Raw genomic sequence first — 13,619 nt, forward strand, 5'->3', positions numbered from 1 at the left:
AACCAATTCATACACTCAAAACAGGAAATAGAATTGGTGGGAAATTAGTATTATATTAGATCTAATGTTATAAATGAGCACACAAAAAAAGGAAAGAAAGGCACCTGACTTCTGCAAGTCAGTATCAAGGAAGACAAGTATCAAATAACCAGAGGGTATCCCCCAAAGCAGCAGCAACTAAGGAACATAGGAGCAAGCCTATGAGAGACATGGAGACAAGGAGACACAGACGATGCTGTCTCCAAGGGCTTTTCCATATTGCATTAATTGGGACTTGGAGAATCATCTCAATTTCAGAAATTCTACTTTACATATACTACCTCGACTGTAAGAGTGTCAGTTTAAGGTATCTATCAACTCCCTCTTTACCAGCTAAAAGATCTGGCTCTAAAACTAGGTCTTACCTTGTGCTGTCGGCATTAACTGCTGAAGAGGGACTCCTGTATTCACCCCTGGGTGCTGGAAAACTACCCCTTGATGACCCACTTCAAGTCGAGGTCTCTTAGACTGCTCTAGAATAATTTTCAAAAAAGGTGCAGTTTGATGTAAAAATAAAACCACAAAAGTAGTAGAAAAAAACATGTGTAAGATTTTTTTATAATCTTTGAACAGGGAATCCTTTCCATGCATGAACTAAAATCCAGAAGCCATAAAGGTGACTGATAAATATGATTTCTTTTAATTAAAAACTTGCACACATTTTTAAAAGTATCATGAAAAGGCACAGGACAAGCAACAACTGTAGACACAGCACTGGTAACACACACCACAAACAAAAGGCTGCGCTGCCAACATTCAGAAAGTTCTTACAAACTAATATGGAAAGTACCAACGCCCAAGTAGAAAAAATGGGGAAAGAATTGGAACACTGGGTTCAGAGGAAAAGATCACAAATAGCTAATAAACATGAAAAAGTACTGTGCAACCTTACTTAAAATGAAAGAAATCCAAATCAAACTATCACCCATTAGAACAACAAAGATTAAAAGATTGAACATGTACTAAATAAAACAGCAAAAACGTGAGAGGACCAGAAATTGCTGATTGGAGTGAAAACTGGCCCTACCCTCTTACAGGACAATTTAGCAATACCAATACTTAATTGCACATACCCTTAAACCTAGCCACTTCTTTTCTACAGATTTCTCCTTAGATTTATTTACAAACGTGTAGGAAAGTAGATGAGCCTGGATATTCAACCCTGTATTGACTGAAACAGAGAAAAAACGGTCATAACAAGTGGGGTTACCAGGGCCTGCCTGGCTCAGGAATAACGAAGCACCAGCACAGGCGGATGCTATGTATCTAAAAGCAGCAGGTGAGGGGTGCACAGGTGGGTCCGTGGTGGAATTCCCGCCTGCCAGGCAGGAGACTAGGTTCAATCCCAGCCCACGCACTCCAAAAGCAAACAAAAACAACCAAACAAACGCTCAACAAATGCTGCTGCAATTACGGATAGTCACATGGAAAACAATGAAATGCGATCCCCATTGCACAGCATTAAAAAAAAAACAGTAGGCATGCTGACTTGTAAAGATGGTAGACAATCCACAAAGTCCAAAACAAAAAACACACTTAACAGTGTATTTCTAATTACATTCGATTTAAAAAAAATAATAATTTATATACAGCAATGCTGTCTGTGCACAGATAAATGTCTGTAAGAATATACAAAATGTTGACGGTGACTATCTTTGTGGGGACACAGACCCAGAGATGGACTTCGGTCATATGCATCTAAATTTTCTGAATCTTTTACAGAAAAATATAGTAAGTTTATAATTTGAAGAAAAAAATTTATCTTGAAAAAAATGACATCAAAATGTCAATAATTTCACATTCAATCCTATAATATTAACTAAGGAGACTGGAAATGCATGGAAAATTCAAAATGGAATGTATCTACTCCACTGAAGGATAAATCTCTGACTTCAACTCACATAAACAATCACATAAAGACTGTGTTTAGCTGTTAGACATAAAAAGAAATATTAACTTTCAAAGTCAAAAGAAAGTAATAAACAATAATGTCCTTCACATTCACCTTTCGGAAACGGTGTCAGCTATGCCGTGACCCAGTGTTAAGAGCAGCCTCTGGCCTACACCCTGGAACCTACCTGTTGGGGGTAACGGCTGCTGCCTCTTAAGAGGGTCCCCTTCTAGACCGCTTCCAGCCCCTGACCCCAGCGTTCCTGCCAGGGCTTGCTGCTGAAAAAAAGTAAAAGAGTGAGGCTGTGAACACTCAGTGTTAGAATAATGAAGATAAGCTAAAAGCATCCTAGTATCCCAAACACTGACCTCATTCCTTTTTTAAAAAGAACAATGCTCTCTGAAGCATGTAGAGTTTAACATACTTATATAGTATGCATTTATATATAGTAAATGGTTTAAGGCTCTAACTTACCACCTCTGGAGGGGAAAAAAAAGGACTGAAGAAGGATATATCATTCTGGTCTTAAATGGAATTTCAAATCAATTAAAATCCATTGAATCCTTCAGAAAGGAACTGGCTTTGCAGTGAAATAACAGCATAGGGCTCATGTCATGAAATATCAGGCTTCCCACTCTGACTACAGACTCAACCCACCAAGAAGCCACATATCCTGGCATGTCTTCACACCAAAAACAAACAAGCAAAAACAAAACTGAATACAAAGGCTAAACCGCATTTCCATGGAAGATGACACTAAAGCCCCAACTATTAACAGTCCAGCGGGGATCTTCAAAATGATGTTACCTTTGCAGCTAACCCTCTAGTGGATGCACAAATCAAGTGTGTGTGTAGTTACCGGTTACTTAAAATGTTTAAATTGGCATGCTATTTTTAAAAGAAACAAACTAACCACCACTGGGTCAGCACAGACTTAAACTGTATCTAATAACTTTTAGAGCTGTACACCATCCTCCCAATGAGAGTAAATACTAAGGATGGTGCTTCTTGACAATTGCCACTTGATAAACTATTTTTAATGATTCAATTACATCCACTACCTCAGTGAGGCATTTTAAATGCAATAGTTGCAGATGCCTAAACACATGAAGGAATTACTATGTGGCCATTATAAATCAGGCTATGGAGTATTTACTCACACAGGGAAAGGTTTCAAGAGGTATTTAAAAGGAAAGAAATTAGCTATATGTAGTATCTTGGGCATGACAGCACTCCAATTTACATTTAAGAAAGATGGGGATGCCATGCCCGAGGACCCGGGTTTGATTCCCGGTGCCTGCCCATGTAAAAAAAAGAAAGATGGGGGGAGGAGAGGATGAAGAAAGAATGGGAGCAAGGGAAGAAAAGAATGACTCAAAGAGCAGACGCCCTTGTATTAACAGTGGTCATCTCCGGGAACAGGACTACAGGAAATGGACAATTCTCTTTTGTGAATGTGTACTTTTCTGAATTCTCCAAATGCCCTATAATGAATATTATTTATAAAATGGATAAAAGAGTCTGCTTTCAGTAATGGCCAAACATACTATTAGACCAAAAATACTACTGATAACAATAAACTCTAGATGAAATATAAATATTAAACGATACGCAAATAGAGGAAAGGAATTGATATCTGCAAGAAGGGAATGGAACCAGGTAAGAGTCCCATTTTCTACGGCATTTGGCATTAGGTCAGGCCCCATTCTGTGCTGTGCGGAACAATCAAAACTCAGAGAAACGCCGAGTCCCCACGGCTTGCAGAACAGTAGGACAACAGCAGGTGATCTCAGCAACTGGAGAGTAAGGGGGAAATGGCAAAGAGGAGACAGATGGAGAGGGTGGGGGGAGGCTCCAAATCCTCTCTGTAATCTCTGCCCAAATCTCTGGCTAACTCTTAAACCACATACTAATGGGAGAGACACCAAGCAAAGGTTAAAAAACTAAACTGAGATTTCAGTCGCCACCTACCTCGGGGAGACAGCGTGCAATCATAGTTCGACTGAGTTAACCTACTGCTAAAGCAAAACAATCAATACTCTTCAGAAGAATACAACAGAATCCAAAATCTCCACAATGTATTATTCATGACATACGAAATCCAATTCAGGGTGGTGCAACAGGGGCTCAGTGGCAGAATTCTTGTCTGCCATTCCCGAGACCCAAGTCTGATTCCCAGAGCCTGCCCATGCCAAAAAGGAAAAGAAAAAAAAACAATTCAAAATGACAAAGAAATAAGAAAGCATGACCCACACTCAAAAAACATCAATGGACACCAACCCTGAGACGACTCAGACATTGGATTTAGCAGACAAAGACTTTAAAGCAGCTTTAATAATTATGACCAAGGACATACAGAAAAATATGTCTATAGTGAAAGAAAAGAGGAACTCTCAGCAGAAAAATAGAAATTATAAAGGAAAAGGACCAATTGGAGATTCTAGAACTGAAAAACACAATTTCTGAAATAAATTATTTGGATAGTATTAAGAGCAAATTGGAGATGCTGAAGAATCAGTGAACTTAATAAAACATGCTCTTGAAAAAAAAAACCAAGTTAGTGAACTTGACTCCAAGGCTCACTCTAAAGCAACAGTCAGCAGGACACTGTTGACCAAAAAATGGCTCAAAGGAGCCAAGCAGAGAAAGGCCCAAATTTATACGATCATCTGATTTTCCAGAAAGAAAATGGAAAGCTTTTTCAACATATGGTGCAGGAAAACTGGATACCATACGAAAAAACTGATAAACTGGACTTCTTTAAAATAAACTTCTGCTCATCAAAGGACGCTGAGAGAGAAGACCAAAGTCTTTGTATTAACTTCCCGACTGCGGCTAACACTGGGGTTGTTCTCACAGAGCACTCGGGATACACAGCTCATAGCCATAACTGTGTTTCCTGATCTGGCTTCTGCTCTGGGGAGGACGCAGAGAGGCTCCTCCAAGAACCTCGGCAGTGGCTGACATTCCCGGTGTTTAGAATGGTTCTGAGCTTTATCTTATATTGTCTTCCTGAGTGTTTCACTGGGAAAGATCTGTCGTTTTTAAAAGACAAACTTGATTTTAATTAAAAACCATCATTAGAGGGCGGTGGGGTAGTGGTTAGTGGCAGAATTCTCACCTAACCATGCTGAAGACCGAGGCTCAATTCCCAGTGCCTGGCCATGGCAAAAAAAACAGAAGAAGAAGAAGAAAAAAAAAAACCATTATTAGAACTCTTGAGGAAAAAAACATTCTCACAGAGAAAAGAGATAATACCCTGATGGGAATTTAATTCTTGATGTCCATTTTAAGAGACGATAATTTATTAGAAGTCTAGAAACTTGTCTAGACTTGTCACAGAAGACAATTTATTAGAAGTTTAGAAACTACACCCCCCAAAAAAGGAAGAACTGAAAGAAATAAGAGACATAAAGTGCACAGAAAAGACAACTTAGGAAATTTGTCACATAAAAGAGAAACAGACTTATGTTATTCTGAGGGAAAGAATTAAGACCAGTAGCAGGAGGCAGCTACTCGGAGGTAAATTGCTGCCCAGTTTAAAGAAGCAAATAAATTTTAAATTTTTAAAATAATTAGAACTGTCTAACAATGAAAATGCCATTTTTAAGACTAGGTGCTGTGGCTGAAAGAAGAGAAAGAGTCAAGAAAGAGTGAGACGACTGCCTTTCTGAGACCCTTAAGAGGACTTGCTTCTAAGTGAACAGGACTTTGGACTAGATCACCTAAGGCCTTTTTAAATTCAAGATTCTAAAAAAGTTTGACTGAATGTCATAAGTACTTGGAATCTCAGGTAGCACATGAGATTTTGTTGGTTTGTCCACAGTGATGCCCTGATGAATCCCAGAATGATTAGATCAGTGACTGGAAAAGTATTTGCAAGCCCCCTTCGGGGAATGGAGACAGTGGGGAGAAATTCAACTTCCCCAAGTTGAATTCTTGATATTCTCACAAGCAGTGTGGACAACCAAAGCTATAGGCTGAGCCCCCAGTCTTGGGGTTTGTTCATATGAAACTTAACCCCACAGAGGATAGGTCAAGTTGACTTAAAATTTAGGCCTAAGAGTCACCCCCAAGAGAGCCTCTTTTGTTGCTCAGATGTGGCCTCTCTCTCCAGCCAACATGACGAGCAGTCTCACCACCCTCCCCCTCTCTGCGTGGGACATGACTCCCAGGGGTGTGGACCTTCCTGGCAACGTGGGACAAAGATCCTGGAATGAGCTGAGACTCAGCATCAAAGGACTGAGAAAAACCCTAGAATGAGCTGAGAATTAACATCCAGGGATTGAGAGAACCTTCTCGACCAAAAGGGGGAAGAGGGAAATGAGACAAAGTGTCAATGGCTGAGAGATTCCAAACAGAGTCGAGAGGTTATCCTGGAGGTTATTCTTACGCATTAAGTAGATATCACCTTGTTATTCAAGATGTAGTGGAGAGGCTGGAGGGAAGTGCCTGAAAATGTAGAGCTGTGTTCCAGTAGCCATGTTTCTTGATGATGACTGAACAATGATATAGCTTTCACAATGAGACTCTGTGAATGTGAAAACCTTGTGTCTGATGCTCCTTTTAGCTACTATATCAACAGAAGAATAGAACATATGGAATAAAAATAAATAATGGGAACAAATGTTAAAATAAATTCAGTTTGAAATAGTGGTAAATGAAAGCGAGGGGTAAGGAGTATGGTATGTATAGTTTTTTTTTTCTCTATTATCATTTCATTTCTTTTTCTGTTGTCCTTTTATTTCTTTTTCTAAATCGATGCAAATGTACTAAGAAATGATGAATATGCAACCATGTGATGATATTAAGAATTACTGATTGTATATGTAGAATGGAATGATATCTAAATGTTTTGTTTAATTTTTTTTCTTTTAATTAATAAAAAAAGTTTATAAAAAAAATCTCCCAGGTCTAGTATCCAGAATTTATAAAGAGATTGTTCAACTCAACAACAAAAAGACAGCCAACCCAATTACAAAATGGGAAAAAGACTTGAACAGACACCTATCAGAAGAGGAAATACAAATGGCCAAAAGGCACATGAAGAGATGCTCAATGTCCCTGGCCATTAGAGAAATACAAATCAAAACCACAATGAGATATCATCTCACACCCACCAGAATGGCCATTATCAACAAAACAGAAAATGACAAGTGCTGGAGAGGATGCGGAGAAAGAGGCACACTTATCCACTGTTGGTGGGAATGTCAAATGGTGCAACCACTGTGGAAGGCAGTTTGGCGGTTCCTCAAAAAGCTGAATATAGAATTGCCATACGACCTAGCAGTACCATTGCTGGGAATCTACTCAAAGGACTTAAGGGCAAAGACACAAACAGACATTTGCACTCCAATGTTTACAGCAGCGTTATTTACAATTGCAAAGAGATGGAAACAGCCAAAATCTCCATCAACAGAAGAGTGGCTAAACAAACTGTGGTATATACATACGATGGAATACTATGCAGCTTTAAGACAGGATAAACTTATGAAGCATGTAATAACATGGATGGACCTAGAGAACATTATGCTGAGTGAGTCTAGCCAAAAACTAAAGGACAAATACTGTATGGTCCCACTGATGTGAACGGACATTCGAGAATAAACTTGAAATATGTCATTGGTAACAGAGTTCAGCAGGAGTTAGAAACAGGGTAAGACAATGGGTAATTGAAGCTGAAGGGATACAGACTGTGCAACAGGACTAGATTCAAAAACTCAAAAATGGACAGCACAATAATACCTAATTGTAAAGTAATCATGTTAAAACACTGAATGAAGCTGCATCTGAGCTATAAGTTTTTGTTTTGTTTTGTTTTGTTTTGTTTTGATTTTACTATTATTACTTTTATTTTTTTCTCTATATTAACATTCTATATCTTTTTCAGTTATGTTGCTAGTTCTTCTAAACCAATGCAAATGTACTAAGAAATGATCATGCATCTATGTGATGATGTTAAGAATTAATGATTGCATGTGTAGAATGGTATGATCTCTAAATGTTGGGTTAATTTCCTTTTTTCCATTAATTAAAAAAAAAAAAAAAAAGAAGGGATAATTGGAGATGAAGGGATACAGACTGTACAACGGGACTGGATATAAAAACTCAGAAATGGACAGCACAATACTACCCAATTGTAATGCAATTATGTTAAAACACTGAATGAAGCTGCATGTGAGGTATAGGTTTTTTGTTTTTGTTTTTTTTGTTTTTTTTTCTTTCTATTATTGTTTTAATTCTTATTCTGTTGTCTTTTTATTTCTTTTTCTAAATCGATGCAAATGTACTAAGAAATGATGAATATGCAACTATGTGATGTTATTAAGAATTACTGATTGTACATGTAGATTGGAATGATTTCTAATTGTTTTGTTAATTCTTTTTTTAATTAATAAAAAAAAAAAAAAGAATAAATTTGGAATATGTCATTGGTAACAGAGTCCAGCAGGAAGTAGAAACAGGGTAAGATGATGGGCAATTGGAGCTGAAGGGATACAGACTGTGCAATAGGACTAGATACAAAAACTCAAAAATGGACAGCATAATAATACCTAATTGTAAAGTAATCATGTTAAAACACTGAATGAAGCTGCATCTGAGCTATAGGATTTTGTTTTGTTTTGTTTTGTTTTGACCATTATTACTTTTATTTTTTTCTCTATATTAACATTCTATATCTTTTTCGGTTGTGTTGCTAGTTCTTCTAAACCGATGCAAATGTACTAAGAAACGATGATCATGCATCTATGTGATGATGTTAAGAATTACTGATTGCATATATAGAATGGTATGATTTCTAAATGTTGGGTTAATTTCATTTTTTCCTTTAATTAAAAAAAAAAGAGAGAGAAGGGGTAATTGGAGCTGAAGGGATACAGACTGTGCAACAGGACTGGATATAAAAACTCAGAAATGGACAGCACAATACTACCTAATTGTAATGCAATTATGTTAAAACATTGAATGAAGCTGCATGTGAGGTATAAGTTTTTTTTTTCTCTCTATTATCGTTTTAATTCTTATTCTGTTGTCTTTTTATTTCTTTTTCTGAATCGATGCAAATGTACTAAGAAATGATGAATATGCAACTATATGATGATATTAAGAATTACTGATTGTACATGTAGAATGGAATGATTTCTAAATGTTTTGTTAATTTTTTTTAATTAATAAAAAAAAAAAAAATCTCCCAGTGTGCCAGCCTGAAAGGATTATGTACCCTAGAAAAGCCATGTTTTAATTCTGATTCATTTGTGGAAGCAGCCATTTATTTTATTTGCTATTCAGCACTGTAGGTGGAAGACTTGATTAGATTATCTCCACGGAGATGGGACGTCCCCAATTGTGGGTATTAACCTTTGATTAGAGGGAGATGTAACTCTACCCATTCCAGGTGGGTTTTGATTAGTTTACTGGAATCCTTTAAAAGAGGAAACATTTTGGAAAAAGCTTCAGAGCCATGAGAACCAGGAGAGACCATGCAGCCAGAGACCTCTGGAGATAAAGAAAGATAATGTCTCTGGGGGAACTTCATGAAAGAAAAAGCCTGGAGAGAAAACTAGCAGGCATTACCATGTTCATCATGTGCCTTTCCAGCTGAGAGAGAAACCCTGACCTTCATCAGCCTTTCTTGAGTGAAGGTAACCTCTTGTTGGTACCTTAATTTGGACATTTTTATAGACTTGTTTTAATTGGGACATTTTCACAGCCTTAGCACTATAAACTAGCAACTCAATAAAGTCTTCTTTTTAAAAGCCATTCTATTTCTGGTATACCACATTCCAACAGCTAGCAAACTAGAACATAAGGTAACCTTGGGTAAAGATAACTGAAAGAAGGCCTAAAAATAAAAGCAGAAAAACATTTCAGGTTTTCTTTTTAAATGTACGTACATTAAAAACAAGATGAGATACCACTTCATACCTAATACATATATTTGAATTATACACATAAAAATATGAACACATATGCAAGATAATATAAAAACAATAATAGTTGAGCAGGAGTTAAAGAATTATAAGTAATTATTCATTTTCTCTAACATCAGAATCACTGAAAAGTAATCTGCAATTAGAATGGCTTATTTAGCTTAAATAACTAATATTACCAGTATTATTTTGTATACAATAAATGTACTCAATAATATCACTTCAAAATCTTTTGAAAGGGAAGTCCCCTTGGGTGACTGGGGAGAAAGGAAGAAATATTCAACTTTCCCATCTGGGGAATTCCTGATATTCTCGCAAGCAGTGGGGACAACCAATTCAGTAGGTCGAGCCCTCAATCTTGGGGTTCACCCCTATGAAACTTATTACTACAAAGGAGAAGTTAAGGCTACTTATAATTGGGCCTAAAAGTCACCCCCAGAGAACCTCTTTTGTTGCTCAGATGTGGCCTCTCTCTAAGCCAAGTCGGCAGGTAAACTTACTGCCCCCCCCCTATGTGGGACATGACTCCCAGGGGTATAAATCTCCCTGGCAACATGCGATAGGATCCTGGGATAAGCTGGGACCTGGATCATGGGATTGAGAAGTCTTCTTGACCAAAACGGGGAAGAGAGAAATGAGACAAAATAAAGTGTCAGTGGCTGAGAGATTTCAAACAGACCTGAGAGGTTATCCTAGAGGTTATTCTTATGCATTACATAGATATCCCTTTTTAGTTTATGGTGCATTGCTAGAGGGAAGTACCTGAAACTATTGAGCTGTGTCCCAGTAGCCTTGATTCTTGAAGATGATTGTGTAACCACAGAGCTTTTACATTGTGACTGTGTGACTGTGAAAACCTTGTGTCTGATGCTCCTTTTATCCAGGGTATGGACAGATGAGTAAATAAATAAAGAAAAAATAAATAAATAATAGGGGGAGGAGGATAAAGTGTAAAAAATTGAGTAGGATTAAAATTCCAATGGTCAATGAGAGGGAGGGGTAAGGGCTATGAGATGTATGAGTTTTTTTCTTTTTATTTCTTTTTCTGGATTGATGCAAATGTTCTAAAAATGATCATGGTGATGAATACACAAGTATGTGATGACACTGTGAGCCAATGAATGTATACCATTTACAGACTATCTGTGTGTGAAGATTTCCCAAAAAAAAATATTAAAAAAAAAAAATCCTTTGGAAGGAGACAAAAAAGAATATACGTACAATACTGAGAACACCAGATTTATTTCTAGAGCTTAATTAACATCAAATTAGTTTATATAAATAATTCTACACTTGGTTGCAAATAACAAAATTTATCCTGAGAATATGTCTTAAGCCCTTTTTAGAATGCTTACCAGCATAGTCAAGGCTTTAACAAAACTAGGGCCACTTACTATTTCTAGCAGCACTGTTTAGCTAAAAACAAAGTGGCAATATATACCAAGCATCATAAAGATACTATACTCTCTTGATACGCTGATGTCACATGTGAGATTTTTTTTCCTAAACAGAAGAAATATAACCTAAAAGTTCAACATTAGAAAATGGTTTAATGGGCTGAGGAAAACCATTACTCAAAACAATGGAGAATTAGCAGTTGTTAAAATAATAAGTATCAAAAGTAAATAAAACATGAGTATTTATTAAATAACAAAACAAAACAGTGTAAATATATATGTTGAAACTGGTATACATGTAACATAATGTAAGTAGTTGTGTTGGAGTGATGGGATTTTAGATAATTACTCATCTTCTCTAACAGAAAAGCCAGTGAAATACTCCTACTTAGGTTGATTCTTTATATAATTACATACATACATAAATGTGTGTGTGTATATCAACATTATTTTATGCGTGACTACGTGACATCTCTGCACTCATTAATACTACCTCGGGGGGAGTGGCTAATGGGAAATCTGTACTTTCTGCATGATGCCTACATCGTGCAGATGTAGTACTAAACATTAATTAAACTTTTAGAAGTAGACAGAAATTATACATATATAGTACAGAGAATTCTGAATTTATTTCTAGAGTTTCATTACCAATAGATTGGCTGGTATAAAAGTTCTACAACTGACTATAAATAATAAAACTCATACTGAGTTTTTTTCCCCCAAAGAAAAGGAAGGACATTTTTTTCATTTCAAGCCTTTTCTGACAGACTTCCTATTTTTTTATTTCCTTAGATTTTTATTGAATGAAAGCTTGGTATTCACCTCAAAGACGTACAACTCAAAATGGAGAATACTTAGTTTTCTGGCTTTTATACCTTTAAATACATTTTATTATAAAACATAACATACATACAAAAAAAGATTACAAGACAAATATATTAAAAACTATAGCAAAATTTAGTGTAGAATCTAAATAGTGGGCATATGTGTTTACCCAAGCAATTTGTTCAACCTTCTGTATAAAATTTTTTATAATAAAATGTTGTAAAGAAACCTAGAAAAATATATACGCACACTTTGCCACGTAAAGGACCCACCCCCACACTCATCTTGCAGCTGGAGAAATGAAATACCCACATATTAAAAGCATGCCCCTTCCCCACTGCTACAAACAGAAATGTGTCCCTCAAAAAGGCATGTTCAAGTCGCCATTCCCGTGAACGTGGCCGTTTGGAAACAGGACCTCTGAAGATGTGATGGGTTAAGATGAGGCCAAAATGGATGGGGGCGGGGGATGCCTAGTCCAACAGGACCTGCGTCCTCATAAAGGGGGAACACATGGTCGCAGCCAGGAGGAGACAGAGAGAGGTCGGACTTGTGTTGGGGGCAGAGGTGGAGCTACGCCATGGCCTGCCTGCAAGAACAGGCACCGTCAGAACCCTGCCCATCCCTTGACTCAGGCTTCTGGTCTCCACTACTGTCAGGCAATAAAGCACTGCGGTTCTAAGCCATTCAGTTGTGGTGCTTTATTACAGCAGCCTCGGCAGATGAAGACACTCACCAAGGTAATTGCTCTCTGAATTTTGTGTTAAATATTTCCTTGCTTGTCTTTGTACTGTTATCACCTACAGACTTATTTCTAAGCAATATTTTGTTCAGTTTGCTTACTACTGAACTTTACATCAAGGGAACTCTACTGTTTGCATTCTTCTGTGACTTACTTCCTTGGTTCAACTGTATGTTACTGCAATTCATCCATGTTGATGCATGTTGTTGAAACGGTTCACTTATTCTCACTACGGCTAAGTATTCCTTTGTACAGATTCACACCGTCCACTCGTTCATTCTGCAGCCACTGGGCACTTTCGTTCTTCCCACTTTGTAACTGCTACACCAAGCCTGCAAGAGGAATGCTGTCACATGTGTTCCGGAGCACAGACACCAAACCATCTCCAGAACATACTGCTGGCCACAGGCTATGCACATGTGCACCTCTTCCAGAAAAAGCAAAACGTTTCCTAATAGCTAGATCAAATTCTAGCTATAAAAGTAGAAGAGCATTCCCATTGGTCTATCAACAGATTCCATCCAATTTAATTTCTGACAAGCTGGTTTCATTAGCACCACTGTGAGACTGGGCATCTTTTTCATACGTTTACAGGTACTCGTTGCCTTCTATTGTCCTGCATCTACCAGAAGTTCTGTCCTTGTGCAAATATTGATCAATGTGGCCTATAAATGCACTATTGTCTTACACCTCTCCAAAAAAAAATATATATACAAGATGAATATTTTGTGCCAGAAAGCAGGGAAATGTTAAAATGGCAAATTTCATATACATGTTACCACAATAAAAAAAAA

At 37.2% G+C, this 13,619-nt stretch overlaps 1 protein-coding gene across 1 annotated transcript in view; it reads right to left on the reverse strand.

Annotated features, from left to right (window-relative positions):
• Window positions 1-13,619, reverse strand: part of EP400 (E1A binding protein p400) — a 194,152-nt gene that overhangs the window by 154,058 nt on the left and 26,475 nt on the right. The window contains 2 exon segments of the mRNA XM_077159524.1: window positions 405-512; window positions 2,118-2,208. Of these exon segments, the coding sequence (XP_077015639.1) occupies window positions 405-512; window positions 2,118-2,208 (199 nt within the window).

Source organism: Tamandua tetradactyla, chromosome 5 (genome assembly GCF_023851605.1).
Source record: "Tamandua tetradactyla isolate mTamTet1 chromosome 5, mTamTet1.pri, whole genome shotgun sequence".
In the NCBI taxonomy this organism is placed as follows: domain Eukaryota; kingdom Metazoa; phylum Chordata; class Mammalia; order Pilosa; family Myrmecophagidae; genus Tamandua; species Tamandua tetradactyla.